The 24,813-nt window shown below is 41.9% G+C and overlaps 1 protein-coding gene across 2 annotated transcripts in view; it reads right to left on the bottom strand.

Annotated features, from left to right (window-relative positions):
- Positions 1-24,813, bottom strand: part of PPP1R21 (protein phosphatase 1 regulatory subunit 21) — a 54,502-nt gene that overhangs the window by 18,769 nt on the left and 10,920 nt on the right. For both annotated transcript variants that reach the window (XM_072987961.2, XM_072987967.2), the window contains exons 7-16: positions 23,382-23,476; positions 20,876-20,928; positions 19,775-19,924; positions 18,692-18,793; positions 18,512-18,600; positions 15,630-15,766; positions 14,252-14,344; positions 12,193-12,320; positions 10,870-11,022; positions 3,128-3,220 (exon numbers count right to left, since the gene is read on the bottom strand). In XM_072987961.2, the coding sequence (XP_072844062.2) occupies positions 3,128-3,220; positions 10,870-11,022; positions 12,193-12,320; positions 14,252-14,344; positions 15,630-15,766; positions 18,512-18,600; positions 18,692-18,793; positions 19,775-19,924; positions 20,876-20,928; positions 23,382-23,476 (1,093 nt within the window). The remainder of the gene's footprint in view (positions 1-3,127; positions 3,221-10,869; positions 11,023-12,192; positions 12,321-14,251; positions 14,345-15,629; positions 15,767-18,511; positions 18,601-18,691; positions 18,794-19,774; positions 19,925-20,875; positions 20,929-23,381; positions 23,477-24,813) is intronic.

Consider the following 24,813-nt stretch of genomic DNA (forward strand, 5'->3'; position numbering starts at 1 on the left):
CAACCAACATAGCCAGTCGCCACCCAAGGCAGCTCTGACTTTGACATGTTTCACATGCCCTGCAGAGGATGATGTTTATCCGAAGCTTGCCTAAGAAGTTTCTTCTAGCACCGATAAGAGATGAGTGGCCTATATTGAGTGATGAGAAACCATTTGAACTGCTATACTGCAGCCAAATCTGTGCTCATGGCCCAGAGTTCAATCCAAGATAGCAGGCTCAGTGTTGATTCATCCTTCCAAGGTCAGTAAAATGGGTACCCAGCTAGCTGCGGGGAGCAAGGTATAGTCTGCATAATTAACTTGTGAACTGTCCAGAGCGTGTTTAAGCACTGTGGGGCAGTATATAAGCAGATAAGAGCATGAACTGCAAATAGGGTTCACACACAAACACTGTTTTTGGCTTTTTAAAACAGACAGAGTTGGCTGGGGGGGGGCACTGTCCAAAGGATCCATCTAAAATTCAGCCTACAATGGAGAACTCACATTTTTATGAAGCTTTAAACAAATAATGCTTCCTTCATTATAAAATATAAACATATGATAATGGTGGTATGAGCAAATTATCCAAGTCAAACATATTTAGCCACAAAATAAAGGAAGCAGATGCTTTCAATAACAAACCAGATAAAGTCTTATGAAGAGCAACAAATAAATAACAGATACTATTTTGAAACTCTCATGAGAAAGACAAGCCACGTTATGACCTCAGTCCATCTCTATGACTTCCTTCCAGTGGTGACATGATTGGTTAAATGTAATGTTCTCTCTAGAAAATGTTCTGTCCATTATTCTCCAAAAACCACAGAAGGAAGTCCATTTCGAAACTCACATTAAGTATTCCTTCCTGTTCATCAGTCATTCACTGTTGGATTCTGGGAGCTGCACCTTAATTAAAAATACAGTGGTGCCTCGCATAACGAGTGCACCGTTTAATGACGAATCCGCATAGCGATCTATTTTTGGGATCGCTAATGCGATCGCATTGCGATGTTTTTAATGGTAAAACACCACATTGTGATGATCGGTAAGCGTTTCGCTTACCGATCTTCGCACTGCGATGTTTGCAGAACAGCTGATCGGCAGTTCCAAAATGGCCGCCGAGTGTCCAAAATGGCCACCGCAAGCATTTTCTCACCTTGCCCTCACTTACCGAGGCAGCGAAAATGGCGGCGCTATGGAGGATCTTCAAATAATGGTGAGTTTGGGCCCCATAGGAACGCTTTAAACGAAGTTTAATGCGTTCCTATGGGGTTTTTAGTTCTGTTTAGCGATGTTTCCGGATAGCAACGATTAATCCAGAACGGATTAACGTCACTATCTGGGGCACCACTGTAATTGAAATTCTCTCTTAATTACAGCAGTTGCTCAGAGAGGTCAACTCTGACCTTTTAGGCCCAAGCCAAAAGGCTACCTCACTGAAAGTATTGATGTCCCAGTTCTTGAAGGGGAAAGTGCTTTTCTGAGGAGAAACACTTAACAGTACAATTCATGGTACAGATAGCCTCGCTTTGCTCACCACCCAAAGGCGATATTGCACATCTTCCTCATTGATGTTTTAAATGTCAACACCCAGAACTCCTCACCATTAGCCATATTGAGGAAGATTTCTGGGAAATCCAAAATGTCAGGTTGGCCAGATTTTTATCATCTCTGCCCTAGGAAAAACAATCTCCAACTATGCACCTCTGGGGAGAGTCACTTTGGCAGTCCAGTGGGCAATCTTCTGCCCCCAGCACACTCCAGAGGCCACATCAACAATGGACAAATGCGGGGGGGGGGCATGTCTGCCACCTGTTTAATGGTGAGTTGTCCCTCCTGCAGGTTTCCGGGAGTCATGGATCATTTAGTCATACGCATAAAAAATTCTGTGCCTAAACAAATGTCTGCAAACGTCAATGACCTGAAGCAACGTTGTAAAGAAGAGTGGGCCAAAATTCCTCCACAATGATATGAGAGACTGTTAAGGTCATACAGAAAATGATTACTTCCAAGTTGCTGCTGATAAAAGTGCTTCTACCGGCTACTGAACCATAGTGTGCTTAGTTTTTCACACATGGCTTCTCCATTTTGGCTTTATTTCTGTAAAATAAATCATGACAATTTAGGACCTCAATATTTGGCAGAGCGCCTTCTCCCACCCAGTTCTGCCAGAGTCATTCGTTCCAGCCAGGCTGGGCGGCTAACACCGAGGGAGGTCCGGAAGGAAAGAACGAGGAACTGGGCCTTCTTGGCAGTGGCCCCTCGCCTTTGGAACAACTTGCCAATGGAGATCCACCTGGCTCCCTCTCTGGGTGTTTTCAGGAATAAACTTAAAACCTGGCTATTTGGGCAGGCTTTCCCTCCTGCTGTATCTTAATTTCTTATACTTTCACCACCTTGGATCTTATATGTTTTTTGGGTTTATTGTTTTTAAATTTGTTAAGCACCCAGAGTAGACCTTTGGTCTAGATGGGTGGGACAGAAATCCAATAAATAAATAAATGACACTGTGTAATATGTTATGTGTTGTTGTTCATCTGAGGTTATATTTACTTAATTTTCAGACCTGAAAAGGACCACGATTTTTATTATTTCCCGATATGTAAAACCATAAAATTCAAAGAGAGTTACTTTCTTTTTCACATGGCTGTACTTCTATATCAATTTTATTCAGAGGAAAAAGGAGGTATGGGGTGGGGTGAGGGCCACACAGCCTACGGGGGTTCATAGAGTCCAGGGTCATACTCTGCTAACTATTAAGAAAAACTTTTTGACGTGCCATAGTTCACATCTTTTTATTCAAACTTGAGGATAAAAGTGAAGCTGGACAACAGATAACCAGTAACAGACATGATCCAATGGTCCTTCATAAATGTTAAAACTGTAGTGCCATTTGGTTTTCTGGCATAGGCTCATCCTTGAGATCAGACTGTCCAAAGGAGCCTGTCCTTTGTTCTGCACCCAAATCACACACTAAAGCCAAAGACAAATCTTCCCTTTATTGTGGAATTCAATATTTGGGTGGGCATTGACATGTCTACTATATGAACGAAACAGTGACATCTGCACAGGGCAACTCTCCAGAAAAATAACTGCTTCAGTGAGTGCACTCTTGTCTTAAAATGGCTGCATGTCAGATATGGAATACCTGCTGTGTGAGTCCTTCTCTGCTCTCGGTGGAACTCAGAAGAACAGTGCGGTTGGCCAAGGCCTCTTCATAAGGCACTGAATCAGAACATGGCTGGAGGGGGAAAAGACACATCATTTCAATGAGTCAGGTTCCACATGGAGAGACTTAAATCTCCCCCACAGTCTTCAAAAATGTTTTCCAAGCTTTACCGTAACAGAAATCTGTGCCCAGCGTACTGCAGTTAGAGTAAAATGAAGGGAAAATGCAGACCTGCAGTGCTGTTCTGAGAAACACTATGACTGCCCTGGGTGAAAATGGACCAGGAATGCTGTGTGCATTCCACAAGTAGACTTGACCTCATAGCAATGAATAAAAACAGTCTTGTGTCATTCTGTTTGTGGATTTTCTATCTCGAACAAAACTTTAGAATTTTTTCCCCCTAGGGTATCAAGAATCCTATTGGGACTGTACTTCAAAATAAGTGAAATTACATAAATCAAAGCAGTGAATTGTGGCTACTTAACAAGATGCCAAGCACACAACTACTAACTTGTGAATTGGGTGCAACTGGCTGCCACAACTTAAGGTGATTTTACTTACTCCAGAGCTAAATCCCCAAAGGATTCTGGCCAGTATCAAGGCACTATCCATTGAAGAGAGATCCTGCCAACAAAGACTATGACAATGTGAAAAAATCTGGACTAAGAGGCTGATGATAAATGATCTACTTAGATGCTGTAGGAGTCAAATGTAGGAATCTGCAGATTAAGGCATCAACCTGGTACAGATAATCTTCTGTGGAAATTTTTGCTATCCTTAATTTTTCCGCAGAAAAAAAAATCCATTTCTGAAATCAACAACTGTTGTGTAAAATTCATTTGCAGTTATTAACAGATGGCACTACAACAGTCACATTTGTAATTTTTAAAGTTTTATACATATGTTATTAGGGGCTGTGTAAGCCCAAAACCCAATTAGTTGTGCTATAACAGTCATCAGATTCATGTCTTTCAGGTGATTCACCCAAGAACCTTGTAAATACTGCAAATACATGTAATAATCTAAAACAATTTAAAGTTATGATTGTGAAGATCAAATCAAAACCACAACTTAAATTATGATAATTTTTGCATCCATTTCAACAAACATAGTGACCTATATTGCATCTCTTCTCCTATTTCCCATGAGTCTTCAACCATTACAATGCACAACCTCTAAAAATTCTGATGTGTTTTCGATATACATTAGCCTAAATCCAACGTTAATCGAAATCAGTGTAGACTCATTGAATCAATAAAGCTTACAGAAGTGCTGCCTTACCAGTTTTCAATGGGTCTTCTCTAGGTAAGAGTAACAACTGGATTTGGCATCAGAAGGCAATTTTATTTATTTATTGAATTTATACCCTGTCCATTTAGTCAACTGACTACTCTGGGCGGGTAACAACATATAAACAATTTAAAATATAAGAACAAGGTAATGCATCAATAAACAGAACTCAAGATGGAAGAACAAAGTAAATCAAGTAGTGGCTGGAGGGAATGCATAAGGACTGCTACACGACCTGGGGTTCAAATCCCAGGTAGCCGGCTCAAGGTTGACTCAGCCTTCCATCCTTCCGAGGTCGGTAAAATGAGTACCCAGCACGCTGGGGGGCAATGTGTAGCCTGCATAATTAAAAATTGTAAACCGCCCGGAGAGTGCTTGTAGCGCTATGGGGCGGTATATAAGTCCAATGAATAAATAAAATAAAATAAATAAATAAAAGGGTGTGACTGCCCAAAGGTCAAGAATAAACCTTGTGGCTAAAAAAAAGTTTGAACACCCGTTTCTGGAATGCTACTTCTGATCTGATACGAATGACTTGCACCAATTATTTCAGTTCATATACTGATGGGTTTTTAGAAATTACCATGTTCTCTTTAGGCAATATAAGTCAAGTAAAAATATTAAATCAGATTGCACTCTATGCAAGGAATAAATATACGGTAAGCTTTCAGGGAGGAAAACAGCATGAGAATGGAAATCTACCTTTTTAGCAGTTCCTAGCTAAAGGAGAATCAAAATAATTGAAGAGCAAGAAATGATAAAGCACATGCAATGCATAAAGCTACCACACTTCAGTTATGTATGTAATGAGAAGTAAAGGGACAGACTGTTGCAGCTGATCAGTCAAAGCAACATAGGCAAGAAAAGAGCAGGAAAGAGAAGAATTATAGGCTAAAGAATCTGGGTTTGGATGCAACACAACAAGATGTTGCACCCAAAGTCAGAATCAGCTGTGATGACATCTCACCAGTGGTATGAGAAGAACAAGAAGTAGCTGATGATCGGAGTGGTGGCATGTTGCATATTTCTACGACTTAAGATGCTTCTAGCCCAGGAACAAGTAAAATACAGCTTATATGTCTGGGCTACTTCTCCCACATTTGTGAGCCTTCAACATTCCTAGCCATACCCAAACTATTTTTGCTCAAAAAGTCCTCTTGTGTTTGGGCGGGGGGGCATTTTGCCATATTTGAAGGATACCAAGCACTCCTAGAGCATCTGTATCTTCCCCAAAAATCATGGTTTCAGGGAAGGAAAAACTGGCTACTAAAGGATCAATAAAACCTCTTTTTTTCCTAGTGCAAGTCCATTTTCCATCAACCCATGGCAACATCCTTTACAACAGTGGTCTCCAACCTTGGGCCTCCAGATGTTCTTGGACTATAACTCCCAGAAGCCTACACTACCACCTCTGCTGGCCAGGAATTCTGGGAGTTGAAGTCCAAGGACATCAGGAGGCCCAAGGTTGAGGACCACTGCTTTACAACACATAACCCGTGCTGATGTTTTTTCCCTTTAAATGACAGACTGCCACCTTATATTGCCAATGAATCTAAAAATAGGTGTCAGCTGTCCTGAGGTTACCCACCCCATTACAGTGTTTTAGTTTCTGATTCTGATTTTTGCTTCCCTCTAGCTGTTTCCCTTTTATCTATTCCTAGCTACCGTACATTCCTCTACAGTTCTGTGCAATCGTTTGTGGTTGGATCACCTGTCTCATTTTTGGCTTTGAAGCTTCATGCTCAACAACAAAATCTTCTCCAACTAGGGAGGAACTGATTTCAGCTGGTATCCAAATAGTCAACCTATAATTCCAGAAGTGCCTTCGGTTCTGGTTATTTTTTCAATAAACAAATATTCAATAAATACTGTGCTTTTTGTTTGTATTTTATTGTTTTTATTTTCTGTTCTGTTAAACTGTATTTTAATTATGTTGTTTGTCTATGTTGTGGACGTCTACGTTGGCTTGGGCATGTCGTGAGAATGGCTGATAGTCAAATTCCAAAAGATCTCCTGCATGGAGAATTGTGCAGGGAAATCGCCCCAGAGGGAGACCACAGCTGCGATACAAGGATATCTGCAAACAGGATCTGAAGGCCTTAGGAATGGACCTCAACAGATGGGAAACCCTGACATCTGAGTGTTCAGCCTGGAGGCAGGCGGTGCATCACGGCCTCTCCCAATTTGAAGAGACCTTTGTCCAGCAGGCTGAAGCAAAGAGGCCGTCCCAAAATCAGCAAAATCAGGGAACTGGACAGGGGACAGAGTGTATATCTTGGCTTCAGTGTGGAAGGGATTGTCACTCTCGAATTGGCCTTCTCAGCCACACTAGACGCTGTTCCAAGTCCTCTATTCAGAGCATGTTACCATAGTGTCTCAAGACTGAAGGATCTGGCTAAAGGCCACCCAGAGTGGCCTTTAGCCAGATGGGTGGCATAAAAATGAAATAAATGAAGAAAATAAATACTGAATGTGTCAAAGTGGTCTATTTGCACCCAAACATAACATCTAATTCAGTCTATAGATTGGGGGGGGGCATGAGGACCTTTAAGGCTCATGACACACTGTACTATATGGCATGGATTGTCAATGTTACGGAAGAGAACCCCAAGAGAGAAAACTGTTCTCTTGTGAGTGTGTGTTAGTCAACAGTTTGTGCTTTGTAGTTCTAAGGGGCATAAAAAAATTATACGTGGATTCTGAACTACACATGGGTCCGGCGTCTCAACCCCAACATTGTTGAAGGGAGAAATGTACTTATTTCATATGTCATCTTTCTCTCCACAGAGATCAATGTGGCTTACAGTCCACTAAAAGTACATATTAATCACTATTGGACATATTATGGGGAAAAACAATTAAATATGCAAAAGTATTTTTTTAAAAAAAATACAAGTAAAAACAGTTTTAAACAGTTTTGGGAAAAAGTTGGAGCATTTCATCTCCCCAGAATAACTTAAAAGCTAAAAAGGCTTCTACAGGTTGATACAGTCCTTCAGATAGCCTGAAGCAAAGCTGTAGAGGTCCTAGCTAGTATTCTGAACTGGGCCCATAAACAGACCGGCAGCCAATGAAGCTGCTATAATTGGGGAGTTATATACAGTATTCCCTGTAACCACTGTCAGTCAGCAATCTGGCAATGCAGGATTTTTAAGCAGCTGAAGGTCCCAAACAAAGGCAGCCCCACACAGGGCGTGCGGCAGAACTAAGGCATGTGTTACCATGGCCAAATCAGACATCTCAAGGAACGGGTGCAGCTGGCACACCAGCTTTAACTCTGCAAATGCACTCCTGGCCTTTGCTGAGACCTGCACATCCAGGCTCAGAGCTGACTCTAGGAGCACACTCAAGCGGCAAGCCTGAAATGTTTAAGGAGAGTGTAACCCCAACCCATGCAGTATAGGCTGAATCCCTCTCCCCTTGATCTACTTTTTGACTGACAAGGAGTACTTCTGTCTCTTCTGGACTACGCTTCAGTTTATTTGCCCTCCTCCATTCCATTACTGACAATTCTTACTTCCTATTAATGTATTTTTCTGTGTATAAGACTATACTTTTGTCTAAAATCTTTAGACTTAAAATTGAGGGTCGTCTTATACACGGAAGTAAGCTGAGGAGAGAACAAAAACAAGTGGAGGGGAAAGCAGGGATCAAGTGATCCTACAGTGCTTTGATCCCTTTCTCCCTACACTTGCTAAGCCCCACTTAGATTTCTTAATTTTGGATTAGAAAAGTGGGGGTGTCTTATACATGGGGGCATCTTATACACGGAAAAATATGGTATATATCCTGATGGCTAGAGACTCTTTAGGTATTACAGAATTGCAGAGCTGTGACCGATCTGCCAATGAGACATATAACAGGATGAACAGGATTAGGGTGAAAGCAGCTGCCTACGGTCTGGATTTGGTTTAGACCCCGAGAGAGCTCTTGAACCACGTTCCTCTTCCTGACAAAAGGAATCCTACTTAGCTGAACCAGAAGTTAGGAGCTGCCTGTGCTGCCAGTTAGCTCTTTCTCGGGGAGAGCAAAAGACATACATTATGGCATATTAGCATTCAACTAGTTCACAATTGCTAATGTGTCATAGCATTTTGTTTGCATTTCTTACATTCATGTCTGGATTCAGACATGATGAATTTGAACAAGCATCATTAGACTTGCTTTGGTACAGCTACTACTGGACTAGTCCATTTCAAACCTGATGGGCGGATTTAACTTTTCAATCCTCTTCCATGTCATCTACACACAGATACATACATAAATGGCATTCTAGCTTCCCCTGCAAGAAAAGTCTCTAGTTCTACTTAAAAGAGATTTTCTCCAAGATTAGTTGTGATGGAGGTACCTATTTAATTCTGAAAACCAGGGCCCTTTGTCTTTCTGCAATTTCCTCTTCACAATCCCTTTGCTACCTGGCCTTGAATTTTGAATTCATTCCCTACCCTAAGTGATTCTCTGAATCAATATATTCTAAGCCTCTGAAAGGAGCCTATTTTTACTGACTATAAATTTGTTAATAGTCTCTCAGTTGCTCTGCTCACTTGGAAGTATTGGGGAAAACAGGGGAATCTAATTTCAACCAACCACATTTTGATAAGACTCCTTATAAATAACAAGTCTCCATTATGAGATGTAGTGAAGTAATAATTCTTTCCCCTTTTTTCCCCTCAAGTCTTTCAGACACTGAGCCGGTGAGCTGGGACTATCTCCTTTGTTGTTATTTTTACTGATCTTATGTAAGCTGACCTTGGAGTCTTTTTAGCTGAAAAACACGGCATAATTACTATAAATACAAAAAGTCCCCCAGGTCCCTCTCTTTGTAGGAAAATGAACAAAACAAACAAACAGAATATTCCTACTTTAACTTCTGCTTCTCTTGTTTAAACAGAGGACCTTCTAGCAAAAAAAAAAAAAAAAAAAAAACTTGAATCTTTCAACGGTGTCATTTCAACATAGTCTTGAAAAGGTTACAGCATTTTTTCATTAACAGACTTAATTTAGCATTAGCTTTTTTGATTTTAATTATAACATCATAATTTAATTATATAATTTTATGATTTTAATTACTATCTGCTTCCTTAGCTTGCATGCTCCCACACATATTAGAAAGTAAAAGAGAATTCAAGAAAATTGTTAACTTAATTCTGCAAGTCTTAAAGATGCTCAAAAATTTGTTACGCTTCTTATCTGTTTACAAATCAACACAGCTATTCTTGCAGTTTGCTAGCCAAAGGAAGCTTCTTGGCTTGCTCCCTCATTAGTTTGTAGGCATGCAGTCCATCTCAATACAGAGTGTAAAGCAGAGGTCCATAGACCTTGTCTGGCAAGGATGGCCATCTCACATATGTGGCTGCCACAAAATCTCCAGGTGAGACAAGGAGGAAGGCAGTGAGGTTTGCTTATAATTCCATGCTGGATTTTAAGGGCCCATTGAGAACCTCTAACCTTTACCAGGACTGGTTGGCCTTACCTCTCTCTCCCCAGTCTCTCCCACCCAGACATCTAGCTAATGCTGCAGGAGACATGCACCTGTATTTGTTAGCACAGTGGGGAAAGCCCCTCTAAAGTTCAGCACAAAGTCTGGAGCAGTAGTGGGCAAAATGTGCCACTCCCCAGTTCTGTGACCCTAAAAGAACCACCAGCTAAATTTATAAAAAGGAAAAACATGCACCTGGAATTCTGCAAGGAGCATGGCTCTCCTCTATAACAGGAGGCAGCCCCTGCCATCACAACTTACCTTGTCGAAAGAAAAAGAAGAAAGAAACAAGTTTTGGCATAGCAGAAATGGAACTGTGGCCAAGTTGGGGTATGGGCAGGCCACAGCGGGGCTTGGGGCAGAGTGACCCCCAAACTCGCTCATTCCCCTTCATAGAGAGCACTCCAAGATAAGGATTTATGTAAATATACCTATATAAATACATCCCTATACAAGCTTCTCAGCAACCCCAAACACCTGATGGACTTGGGCAGTTGCAACTTAAGAGACCACTTTTCCATGTTCTGATTCCAAGACCTCCTTTTAGAATGTCAGCCCCCAGCCATACTCTTGGTATCTGCAGCTACGCCACAGACATCCTGTTCCAAAAAAGGACAGGCTCTTCACTCCGCTATTGCTCACTAGACTAAAAGCCTATCTGACCCTTGTTTTTCCATCCAGTTTGGAAGTGACATTCCGGTGTTCCTTCCAGTTTGTTATCTTTTCATAAGCTAAGCACACAAAGCAGCCCCCGTTGTCCATAGTAACACACTGTGATCTTTTTCGCAGCCCCAACACAAACCAGACAGACAGCTCCATAACAAAAACAGTTCTCTACTACCTCTCTCTCTCCATGGGAGGAAAGAAGAAAAAAATCCCACATTCAAAAGGTTCTTTGCTGTGTATACAAGTTACTTTTGCTACACCAGTTTATCCATGAACCAACACCAACCTTCTTCAGAAGTTTCATATACGCAACTGCTTTCTTCTTGTACTGAAGCATACACTCAGCTGAGAGGGGGTTGATGAACTCCACTCCTCCCTGAGGCCCATAGCTCTGCGAGGCAGTGAAGCAGTCCAAGTTATTGGTGAAGAATGAAGCAATCTAGATATACAAAGACAGAAAGGAAATGCTGGGGTAACCAAGACAAAAAAATGGTACATCACAGCCTGGCGTTACAAAAATGGGTCACAATAAGCGTTAGGCTCACGTGTACGCTTTTCTTCATTTGTGGTCAGAAGGAAAAATTTGAATGCCTCTCTTTCCATGTTAGCTTCGGAAAATACAGGCTGCTGTGCTATCCAAACACCAACAAACTGTAGCTAATCTTAAGAACTATTATTAGAAACAAAGTTTATGAAATTGGCTTGTTTGCAGTGATGATGGTTAAGAATTTGGAAAAGGTGTCCAATGCTTCTCAATGAGAGAGGAAAAAAATCACCAAAAATTAACGACGCCTCAGAACAACACCAAATTAAGTTTGCTTACGTTTCACAAGCTGGACTATCGATGCCAAGCATTTAAAACAGGTTTCAAACAGTTCAAGGCACTTTTAAATGAGTGAAAAGAGACATCGTCGTGCGAAAATTCCCCATAGGAAACATCGCTGTGGGAGGCGGCAAATTTTTCAGAAAAAGCCATCGTTGTGTGAATTTATCATTGTGTGAGGCACTCGTTGTGCAAAGCACCACAGTAGATCTTTTGCACAAGCCAACCCTGCAAAATGCAAGCCCACTCAGAACTAAGTTCAGTGACGCTTACTCTGCATTTCTAGAGCAGAGAGAGACAGATGTCTGTGCCTAAAGGTCTTTCAACTCCAGCCAGTCTGATCAGTGGAGAAAGACTGGAACATGTAGTCCAAACTATACAGAGGGCACCAGACTATTGATCTCTGATGTATAACACTGTCACCTAAGCTAGCAGGAATTTCAGAACACTGATTAAGTTGGAAACCATTTACTGTGAGAGCTTAGGCTCTTTAAAATGGAGGACCACATTCTTCTAATTTTCAAGCTCCCAGTAAGCCTATCAGTTACCCTGGGTGAAAATGAACTGCATACGCATCATCTGATGAGCTCTATTTGATTATCTCCATTGCCTTCTTCACCAAGATTAAGGCCAAACCTTTTTCCTGCCGCCACTTCCTTATTTTTGTAACAACTTGCCTGATGAAAGGACCCATCACCTTTGTCTCTTTTTGGTTCAGCTTAGGAGAACTATCACCCGCTATGAATTTAGGCTGCTGCAACCACTCTAGGCAAAAAGAGATGTTACCTTGCCTGCTCCATTCATCAGTGCTACCACAGACGATAAGATGCAGTCATTGGTGGTGATGAGCTTCTGTGTAGCTGTGGGGAGTTCACGCTCCAAGGCAGCTTTTTGATTATAATGCTTGCAAATATCTAGAGAAAAATTAGCTTGCATCAGCTCTGCACAAAATCTAGCTATAATTCTTTACAAGTGTCATCAAAAGTAAGACTCATCCGTCCCAACCCAATGGCAGTAAGTTTTATTCCTAGGAATGTTTGCATAATATGGCAGTATAATCGTTCCTGTTCACATTCTGGAGAGCCAGTATGAACTGTGTAGAACAGCGGTTCCTAACCTTGGGTCTCCAGATGTTCTTGAACTGCAATTGCCAGAAGATTTCACCACCAGCTGTGCTGGCGGGGTTTTCTGGGAATTGCAATCCAACAACTTCTAGGTTGTCCAAGGTCGGGAACCACTGGTGTACAGTAATAAGCAAAAAAAAAAAAAAAAGTCTGCATACGATCCCAATTTTTATCAGTAGATGGAACACATTTCAAATATTCCAGTATTACCAATTTTTCATATGACTGGTAGACATGAAAAGCTTGTATTGCCAATAAGCAGTATAGGACATTGAAGGCTGGACGATTTTGTCTTCTCTGCATCACTGTAGTATCATTCTGCTTTACTCTACCTTGTCCCTTACCCTGGCATAAAAAAGCAGCAAATAACATTTACTGTATATGCCAGCGTACAAGATGACTTTTTGGGCCCAAAAAACATGCCTCCAAGTGGGGGGGTCGTCTTGTATGCCGGGTGCACTTCATTTGGGCCACTGAGTGAGTGACGCAATGCCACGCTGGCCAGGGAGGAAGGCAGGCAGGCAGGCAGGCAGTTGGTCTGGATGGAGGGAGGGAAGCACAGTCTGCCATGCCTGAGCGGCCAGAGCCCACCGCCGGTCTGCCTGCGGTGCGCTCACTCGCCCATCACCCGCCTGTTTCCCCTTTTCCTCCTCCTCTTCCTCGTCCTCCTCCTGCTGTCGCCCACTCAGCCTCTTGCCCTCTTCCTCGCCCTCCCGCTGCTGAGCCAGCGCGCTCGCTCGCCCGCCACCCCCCCGCTTCCCCTCTTCCTCCCCCTCCTCCTGCCTCCGCCCACCCAGGCTCTTCCTGTTGGGGGGGGTCATCTTATACGGCCGGTCACCTTGCACACCGGCAAATACAGTAATGAATATTTATGCTAGCAGACATAGTTTATATTTCATCTTCATCTGATAAAAATAAAAACTGTCTTAGCCTGAGCAGTAACTAACATGCATGCTCAAATACTATGTAAAACCTCCTCTGATACACACACACATGCCACATCTGTGTCCTTCAACTTGATTTCTCATGTGCACAGAAAAACATTCTACAACTTAAATGTATTTTGTAAGAACATTGGTTGAGTTTAGAGGTTAGCTATAGGGCTAACAATCTTGTACCCAGATTATTTAATGTGCACTCAGCTATTATTTGAGAGAAGTTTATTTAGGTAATTATTTTCAAAACTCACATCACTGAAGGCTTATGCCTCCATGATAAGCCACACACATATTTATTTAATATTAATTTAATATTATTTAATATTAATTCATTTAACTTATATGCTGCCCACACTACCCAAAGGTCTCTTATGTTTAAAAAATATATTTGTAGCACCTCCGGCATAATGATCTCAAGTGCCGGGATTAAGAAACATTTTTTCCTTGAAACAAGAGCGAACTGCAAGATCTGAGTGCATGCAACACAGCTTTTGCATTCAAAGGTCCCTCCATACATTTGTGAGCCTTTAACCGAACATCTTTTTTTCCAAGGTGATGCGATCTGCACCAAAGACATAACTGGTTCACTGGCATCTATGCTAACCCCAGACATTTCTACCAATGACTCTGCAAGCTGTCCACTGCTTAAGTCAGCTTTAAATCAGCAACGGCCTAGGCTGAACAGAAAAAGTTATTAAACTGACAAACCATCCACCCTCCCTAAAATGTTAAACACTTTAAAGAGCTTACTTTGAAAATTATATATCCTTCAGGTGGTCTCACCTTTCATGACATCATGAAATCCATGAAGAGATGAAGCAATGTATGTGAAGACCGAGCTGAAGTTCGTTCGAAGCAGCCGGTCCGGTTTTGTGCCTAGAAGTTGTACAAAAAGAACTACAGAAATTGCCAAATATAACAGCAATGAACAAGCTAATAAGATATCGCCTTCAAAAGAGAGCACAGCCCTGTCTTAGTCAAAAATATATGACTAAAGAATGTTCAAAAGAGTAATATGCACACTGGTTTTCCAGCTTGCCTACTGCAAGAGATGGAAGCAACTAAACTCCACTGATAATTGATGAGGCTAGAGTGAAGTTCACACCTGGTTCGAGTATCTAGTTAAACAGAAAATTTTGATATATGTATGTAGGAGGTGAAAAACAGAAATGTCAACCTAAATTAGAGGGATATACTATAATTATAATATATTCCAAGAAAGCACACTTTTGAATACATGTAGCCACTGTTCTATTATATAAGGCACTTCTCCACACATGGAACAGGACAAAAAAGGATTCTATCCATCGATAGCAAGATTATAAAATTTACTGCATTTGGGGGAACCAGGGTTTAAATAAATAAATAAATAAATAAAATATCCATAAGGGAGCTCACATATCTTTTTATAAACTAATAAAAATGTAAATAGAACTAGAAAAGGCTGTTCCTATTCTTCACCACCGTTGTGTCACCACCACCAGCAGACAGCCGCTAATTAAAGAGTCTCTCTTTCAATTCTGGGTTACATGCAACTTTTTCTCATTGTGCATGAGTAGTGTTCAACCTGAAATCAAAGCAGACTGTTTCATTTGCAGCAATCAGCTGTTGCTGGTGACATAACTCCCATTACACTGGCAGAGCTCTGTAACAGGATATGAGCCACTATAAAACAGACACAAAAAAATACCAATCAGCAATTAGAAAAACTCCATGGACAGGGCTCTGGGAGTTATAATTTTAAAAAAGTAATGTTTCCATGTTCAGGTTCTCTGAGACATTCACATTTCTAGAAACATAGGAAGCTGCCTTGTGCTGAGTTAGACCACTGGTCCACCTTGCCCACTATGTTCAGTCCTGACTAGCAGAGGTTTCTCCAGGTTTCAGGTAAGGCACTTCTCCTAACCCTACCTGGAGGTGCTTGAGAATTTAACCTGGGACTTTCTACATGCAAAAGATGAACTGTACCACTGAGCCATGACTTTTTCCAAAACTCATGTGCTTTGCCTATGTGCTACAGTCCTCTCCTCTCCCGTACAACAAACAAACAGAGACAACTGCAGGTATACTAAAGCTTATCTTTTGCCTTCTGTGCAGCAAAATCTTCATTTCATGCATCCTGCCGAAACCTAAACTGCTGTTACGAAGAATCAACACTTACTAGGTAAGGCAAGAAGACTAATGTACGTGTGCAGCTTCTCAAAAACTGCTGTCAACTTCTTCATGTCACTCTGGAGCTCCGTGTTCCTGTCTCTTAACGCAGCTGTGCAAAGAGAAGATTCACACTCTTCTTCCAAACTAGGAACATATGAATTTATGTTTTTAAAAGTGAGAAATGTGGTGGTGGTGACAGTTTATTTATTTATTTATTTTGATAAAAACAACAGTTTTATTTATTTATTTATTTAATTTGTATCTCATTCCCATCAGTTTCATGGCACTACTCTGGGTAGGTTACAACACAAATAGAAAGCAAAAATAAAAACCAGAAACATTAAAAACAGCAACAATAGCTCTAAAAAAACACAGATGGCACTGACTAATCATATAAACTCAGTGCAGACGTAGGAAAAGAGGGGAGGGAAGAAGAGGAGGGGAAAGAAAAAGCAGGGAAAGGTGGTCGGCTAGGGTTGGTATGGAAAATCTCCCTGAAAAGCAGTGTACTTAACTGCTTCCTACTAAATGTCAACAGGGAGGGGGCTTTCTCCAGAAGCTGGCTCCATAAAAGTTGGAGCCACCGTGAAGAAGGCCCTACCTTTTGTAGAGGATTTATGGGCCTCCCTCGGGCTGGCCACCTGGAAGAGCCTTGACTGGGATGATCTTGTGGGTTGGACAGATGACTTTAAGGAGAGACGTCCAATAAGTAACATGGGTCCAAACCGTAGAGGGCTTTGCATGTGAGTGTCAGAATCTTGAACCTGATCCGGGACGCCATGGGCAACCAGTGGAGGTGGGCCAGAACCGGAGTGATGTGGTCAAATTTATTTGCACTCACCACCAGTCTGGCTGCTGCATTTTGGACTCGCTGAAGTCTCTGGATCAGGTTCAAGGGAAGCCCCACATAGAGAGTATTGCAGTAGTCAATCCAGGAGATGATCAGGGCCTGTACCAAAGTCCTGAGGGAGTCCTTGTTTAGGTAGGGGCAAAGTTGGGCAATTAGCCAAAGCTGGTTAAAGGCTGAACAGGACGCGGCTGCAATCTGGGACTCCCAAGAAAGGGCCAGGTCCAGAAGAATGCCTAAATTACGCATTGGTCCTTAAACTGGAGAGGAGTACCATCCAGCCTAGGGACCATCCCCTCTAACCTATCAGAGCTTTCCCCCCCTCCCCCAGGAACAGAATTTCTGTTTTGTCCGGGTTCAGTGGAGCCTGTTAGCCCTGGTCCATGCCAGTACTACAACCAAACAACAGCAAGATCTTCAAAAAAGGACGACTTTAGGATACTTGCTTGAATATGTGAAAAAGGACTGTGTGACACATTTGCTGACTATTCTTCTGGACTGATGGGCATTGTTTGGGGAACCAGTGGTTGGGCATTTGATGTCTCACTAAGGCTCCCAAAAGAAGATCCAGCCTGTGTAGCCTTGGTCAAGTTGCACAGACCCAAGTAGCATTCCCTACTGAGTAGGCAGAGACTACTCAGAATGGAATACTAAACTACTTCTGAGTTGTCTCTTCCTAGAAAACTCTGGAAAGGATCATCTAGGTTTAAATAAACTTGACAGCATACGATGATTAATTATTGGTCTGGGGGGGGAAGCATCCATTTCCTATTTGAAACAAGCTTTGGCTGTGGAACTGGAAGGAAGGCACACGTTCTCTCCTCATGTTTCAAATGAAACATGGTTTTAACCGACAGCAGCAGGATTTATTTGGTAGATTAACCAGAAGGAATCTCTCTTATTCAGCAAAGCAAATTCTTAAATCAGCTAAGCTAAGGTATACTTTAACTCAGGTGCATCAAGGAAAAATATCAAAGATTTCCCCTTAACAACAAATGGGAGATTTTCATTGTAAAGTTCTCCCATTTCTTTTAGTGTGTCAAAAACAAAAACAAATCTATGTCAGTCTCTCAGAAAAACGTAAGCTTATAATTAGTTTTAAAGCTACTGATTCCTCTCTACCACCTTGTGGGTTTTAAGTGCTGGAGTTCTTGAAAGCTGTAGATCATATGAACCTTGGCCATGAAGGCTGGCAATGATGGGAGTTGTAACCCACCATATCTGAAGATGCACTGTGTTAGAGAAGGATGATTTACATCAGCTTGAACACCTTGCAGCAGAAAGATGATTAAATTCATTTTATAAATAAGTTCAAAAGACCAATTAGGAATTCTTGATAGTTTTAACATCTTTTAACTCTTCTAAAGACATGGACGGGCCTCTCCTCAGACTGAAGAAGCTGCTTGGATGAGGAGCAAAACATCTCATCCTAGGATCAGGGATCTCCTACCAACTCTCCTCAGATTGAAGAAGCTACTTGGATAAGGAGCAAAATGTCTCATCCTCACAAGAAAGAACTCCAGTTGTCATGGCTCAACGTCCAGATAATCACACCTGGATGCCTGAGAATCTTCACAGATAAATAGACAGACTTGTGCAGAAGATAGTTCTTGAGGGGTTTTTTTAAAATTATTTCCAAGACATTTTTATCCTGCCATATAAAATATTTGTGCTAATTTATAATCAAAAATCTTAATGGGCCACTGGAAGCATTGGCTTCTCAAGGACATAATGCTGCCATCAGTCTAAGAATCATTATTTTAAACCAGTGGTTCCCAACCTTGGGTCCCCAGATGTTCTTGGACTGCAACTCCCAGAAATCTTGTCCAGCACACCTAGTGGTGAAGATCTTTGGGAGTTTTAGTCCAAGAATATCTGGGGACCCAAGGTTGGGAACTGCTGCTTTAGACAGTCTACATAATTAGCAACCATCATTAAAATATTCAGGCAATAGAGGCATGCTGCCATAATTGATAATTGACATAATTGATAAGGTGCCCGTGAATTACAGTTTTCATTTAGGAGATTTTTTCTTAAAGTACCTTTTCAACTGGTAAGGGAGAATCTTCCTGAGAAAGCAGACATAAGATGTTAAATAGTCAGAAAAGGATTTCAGTTTCACAGTTGTTTCCTTTGGAGAGAGAAAAGAAACAGCATTTCACATATTTACCACCAACTTGGTTTTCGGCAGAGAGTGTGGGAGCAGGAAAATCAGTTATTACCAGCATGGTGACAGTGTCCTCCGTGATGCTCTCAAACAACTGCAGCATTCCTTCCTCCAGAGGACGGACATATGATGCATTTTCATGAAGATACTGTGCAAACTTAAGGCAGAGAGACCTATTAGTGCTTCTGACTCATTTTTGCTTATCCAGTCATGGACACAATAGTCTTGACAGACCACACAAGTTGTTTAATATTTTTTTTTACTCTAAAACCGTCTGGGCTTTGCTGAGAACAGGGATTAATTGCTTTAGAACAACAGCAAAGGAAAGGTTAAGGGGGAGAATCAGAAATCCTGGAAGACCCTGAAACAAACTTTATGCAACATATTTGACTACTAGACTCAGGATTTTAAAAATAGTTACATAAGAATAAGACGGGTGGGAGACAGTTTATCAAACCTTCACGACCTAAAGACAAAACTATTGCAGTCTCAGGAAGAGAGACTGTAATATTTGTTTGCTTGTTGTTGAAAAAAAATACCAGCTGATACATTCCCCTACAGAGATGCCTCAATCTAATACTTCGTCTAAGAAGGCTGTTTACCTGTAATCCACACTTGCAATCCAGCATCTGCAAGATCTCTAACAGTTAAAAAGTTTAAAGCAAAAGCAATGCAATAGAAGAGAAAACAACTATTGAAGTAAAAAACAGCAACAAAAACTCAGCAGGCAGGATTCAAAGAGGCAAGACAGCACCCCTCCGCTGCTTTAAAAAAAATCATTAAAAATTAGGTGGTCTTCAGCCAAAATGACATCAACAAAAAAGTCCAGGCACATCACCTTTGGGAAAATACTGCAAACGCAAAAGCCACCATCAGAACGGTTTGCTAGTGCTGGACCTCAAGGCAGCTAGTACATATGGTGAAGGGTCTCAGATTATTAACCCAGTGAACAGGTCCCTGAATACCATAGTGCATGATTCAGGGACAGAACGCTATAGCCAGGATGTCAGGAATGGGTCATTCTGACACCAACCACTTGATTGTTCAAATTGGAGGTGCCAGGCACCAAACCTGAAATATAACATGCTTGGCCCAGTTCAGGTTATAGCTGTTCAAAGTAAATTCCTACTCAGCCTACCTTCTGATTTAATGGCGATATTGTGTCTGTGGCAGAATCAATAGGGAAAATCTGGACCCGTTGCTCCGTGTAGGTGTGGAAATTCAGAAGAGCCGTCACCAAATCTTGAACAAAGGCCAGTGCCTGGCCAGTGAGGTCACGCAGCTTTAACTGCAAGGTACAAATAGCAGTGTGGTGGCTCACTATTATTCCAATACAGTGCAATCTCTTTTACTGGAGTACTTTCACAACAATGTTCCTAACTAGAGACGGGCATGAAACAAACCACGAACCAAAAAACTCAACAAACTGGGCTGGTTCATGGCTTGTTTCACTATCCAGTTCCGGGGGGGGGGGGGAATCCTATTTTGTCAAAGCAAAATAAAATATTGAACTATTTTCCATTTACTGTTTCATTTGCTACAGCAAAAGAGGTACCTGCCTACCCTCCTTCCCACTGTCCCCATCGCATCTCCTGCCATGTGTGCCATCCTCAGAGGCAGTGGGCCCGCCTTCCTTGCCTGCTTCTGCCTCTGAGCATGCACTCATGGTGGAGGCAGGAGCAAGTAGCTTTCCCCCGCTGCCACCCAGGCATGAACTGGAAAGCAAACAGTGAACTGGTTTCTTTTTTCTGGGAGTTCATGGTAGTTCGTGATTTGTGGTTAGCCACGAATCACCATTGTTCCAGTTCGTGCCCACCCCTATCACTAAATAACAAATAGAAAGCACAGCTATGAAAAGGAGCCTCTCTGATATACCAGTTCCTTAGCTAGAAAACAGAATTGCTGTGCTTTCCATATCTTTTTCATTAGCAAAACCAAAATGCATTCTGTGGTGGACCAAAAGAAAACATGACGGCCAGAATCCTGTTGAATTTTACTACATGCATAAGGGTAATCACACAGGCTTTTTCCATGTTTTGCTGCCTCCCTGTTGTGTGACCAACTGCACATCTGGGGACCCAACTGAGCACATGGAGGACAGCCAACACAACAACACACATCACTAGCATGACCTCCCTTTGGCCACTGGTGACTGACTCTAAGATGATTTTGGCCCATGTGTCCTATTCTAAGAAGCATGCACCAAAAATTATTCTAAAAGTGTGGGTTTGTTACTCACTTGCCGTCGTCTACTGTGTAATGGCACATTCAGAGCGTTATACTGGCTGGACCCTACAAGGAAGTCAATTCATAGAATTACTGCAGGTACTTTCCCTTAGGACTCTCCAGTTTAACGTTAAATCATTCCCCAACAAGAAAGCATATTTTACAAGCAGGGCTGCAATAACCATTCTGAGCCCTTGAGACAGTAGACGCTGAAAATTCAAATGAATGATAAGACAATGGCAAATTCATGAACTATGACGTAAAGTATATACTGTACTGCACTTTCTGAATGTTCAAAATGCTTCATGTACATGAATCTCACAAGAATCCATAAACATTGTCCTTTCCTTCTTCCATCAGGAGCAGGTAGAGTAGGATTATCACTATACTGCAAGAGGAACTAAGCTCCCAAAACAGCTTATTCAAAAGTCACTGGATGAGTTTATGGCAGAATTGCTGTCTGAATTTGGTTCACAATAGTCTTTAAGCCAGCCCACTGCACCAGCTTTTTTAACAGTTGGCAGGTGGATTTCTTCACAACTGATGCCAAAAAGGCACCTAAGTTCCTTAAGTGCACAAGCGCTAAAGCACCATCAACTTCAGGAGTTACACTGTGAAGATACGTAGCACAAGCCACACACCTTGAAGCCATCGCTATGTTTCTGGGCCAACATACTCGCTCCTAAGGTTAACAGCAGCAATGAAATAAAGACCAGATAAAATGGGCAGCAAAGCCAAAGCTAAGCAGTGCTTTTACATCCAAATCTACCATCAACGCCAGTCACTGAATTTTAATTTAGTGGCTTTAGAAGAGAAGTAGGCATTATGCAGCCTACTGGCCAGATGCAATTCTCAAATCTACCACCCCACCCCCATCCCCGTCCTGAATAACTGCCTGCCATTCTTACTACAGGACAGAAGGGAGCATTGCAGGAGGGGTCTAGAATGAATTTAATTGGGAGGGTGGCCATATTCTCCCTAATCTATGCTGAAAAGAAAAGTATAAAAATAAATAAATAAAGAATCTGATATAGCTAAGTAATAAACAAATAATGACCTGGTTATCATTACACATGCTTTAGCTACATCTCACTTGGATGATTGTGATTAGAGATGGGGGTATTTGCATTCATATACAAATATCCCCATGCAGCTGGAGTCCACTCACATGTCCGGTAGTGGCGGTGGCCCCTCTCTTCCTTCCGGTCCCTCTGGAGCACTGTTCGGCTAGCCACTCAGCAGTCTTGCAGGGAGATTTGCCCTCCCTCCTTCTGCCAGGAGTGGCTAGCCGACCAGGAAGAGAACGGCACTCAGGAGCGACTGGAAGGATGAGCAGGGTCATTGTCGTTGGCAGATGTATAAGTGGACAGTCCGGCCCCAGGGGCCGGACCCTCGTTAACTCCAGCTGCACGGGGATATTCATATTCATATACAAACATGAATACCCCCATCTATAATCATGATACATTCCACGTAGGACAGCCTTTGAAAAGTGTTTGGAAAAATCAGCTGATCCAAAATGCTGCAGCCAGACTGCTGACAGTTACAGGGAACATAAAGCTTCTCTGCCACGTCAGGTCCAGTGGCTGCAGGCAAGGGCCTTTTTCTTCAAGCAGGCTTTTGGTAAGTGAGCAGCCTGCTGAGAATAGAGGTCTTAACAGGGACTGCTTCCCTTCTTAAAATGTTTCCGACGTGTTTAAGATATTTTTAATGGATTATGCATAGCTGAAACAACACAGCAATGATGAATACATACAGTTTAAAGAAATGAAAACCCTCTTGCAAAGCCAGTTACTCTCATAATTTTGACCAGGACTACAATACCCTTGGTAAAGGGACGTGGCGGCGCTGCAGGTTAAACCGCAGAAGCCTCTGTGCTACAAGGTCAGAAGACCAGCCATCGTAAGATTGAATCCATGCGGCAGAGTGAGCTCCTGTCGCTTGTCCCAGCTCCTGCCAACCTAGCAGTTCTAAAGCATGCAAATGCAAGTAGATAAATAGGTACCACCTCGGTGGGAAGGTAATGGCATTCTGTGTCTAGTCACGGTAGCCATGTGACCATGGAAACTGTTTTCGGACCTACGCTGGCTCTATGGCTTGGAGACGGGGATGACACTGCGCCTTAGAGTCAGACACGACTGGACTAAGTGTCAAGGGGAATCTTTACCTTACGATACCCTTGTCTGATGGCACTTTAATAATAAAGTTTCTTCACACCCACATCACATGGAAATGGAAGTCACCAATTTATAATGCAGTTGCATCACAACATCGGGTAACTCAGACCATAGGCTGTAGGCAGGGGGTAGAAATTCAATACAGGGCTAGCACTTTTAAGAGGAAGCCCAAACTTATTTACAAAGTACAATGATATCTATTTAAAATTTAGTTTGATATTTGGGGCGGGGGAGAAGTTAAATTAATTTTATGATGAATCAGAATGAAAACATCTCAGTATTTTCACTTTTTCATGCATTGTTCTTTTACCAATCAGCAAGAGCACTGGACATAACACTTACTTGTGTCGTTGAAAGGTACTTTTTCACTAATGATGTGCAAAGACTCCTTCAACCTGCTACTCAAGTCAGAATGAAGATGTTTTAGCTGCTGCTGGCTGGATGAGAAAAGAAAACAACAATATTAACTATTTACCAAGGGGTGTTTGCCTTTCTCGGCGTTTTTTTTTTTTTTTTTTTTTTTTGGTAGGGAGAAACTGAAATGGCTGGAGAGAGACAGTTTTCCAGTGAAGGAAGTATGATAAACAAGCTTCAAGACATCAGATGAGCCAAGAATTGAAACCGTTACCTGTCCTAGCAACATCTGTTACTGAAATGCTCTATATTTGAAACGCGGCTCCTCTTTCTACAGAACCTCCGCACTATCAACACCTTTCAAATGACCACAATATATGTCTAGAACCCAAGTTAGTATGTCCCACCATCCCCCAATACAAGCTATATGAGCTAAGACTGATGGGAGAAGCAGTCTAACAACATTCTGCAGGGTGACAGGAGGGCTAACCCTAAGTTAGAACATTCCACGGCACCAAAGCTGAAGGCTACAGGCACTTGACCAATAAGCAGCACCTTCCACTTTTTTTTAATATTAATGTCAAGATTATAACTTATTATATCTTACAACAACAGAGCTTGAAAGGACCCTATGGATGATTGAGTCAAGCCCTTGCCAAGGAGGCACAGTTGGGAATCAAGCTCCCAACCTCTGATTCCATAGCCAGATACTTAAGCCACTGAGCTACGCATGATGTTGGCCTTAAATCAAAATTATCTTTAAATTGATTGGACAGCTGTTCATTGTAACTGCAAACATGAAAATTTCACCCTAATCTTCAAAGTTATCGCAGTGAAACTTCACTTCATTTCAGCCAGTCAGCTGTGCACCCGCCTCTCATACCTCAAACTTTTGAAAAAAAGATGGGAATTCAACCTTCTGTTTCCCTAGCAGCAGTCCATTTGCTACTAAATCAGCTTTAGAGGAGCCTCATGCTCCAGTGGCTAAACTGTAGTACTGCAGCCAAAACTCTGCTCATGACCCGGTAAGCTAGCTTGAGGTTCACTCAGCCTTCCATCTTTCCTAGGTCAATAAATTGAGTACCCAGAATGCCTGGGGGTGGAGGGAGAATGTGTAGCCTGCATAATCAAACTGTAAACAGCCCAGAGGGTACTTTAAGTGCTATGGGGCGGTACACAACCAGCACATTTTGCTTTTTGCTTTACAGGCTCTAGTTTGGCAGCACAGCTCACCTCGCATGACTTCAATGTTCTAGAAACAACAGCACAGTCCACCCAATGGTGCTGCATCTCATCTGCATAAGTTTCCTACAAAATTTATATGCATTCCATGGGCACTCATAGGTTCCTATTGTGCATATAAGTAATGCACAAACATTTTTTTTAAATATGTAATTTCCCTATATTCCGAGCACACACA

This window comes from Pogona vitticeps, chromosome 1 (assembly GCF_051106095.1).
Source record: "Pogona vitticeps strain Pit_001003342236 chromosome 1, PviZW2.1, whole genome shotgun sequence".
In the NCBI taxonomy this organism is placed as follows: Eukaryota; Metazoa; Chordata; class Lepidosauria; order Squamata; family Agamidae; genus Pogona; species Pogona vitticeps.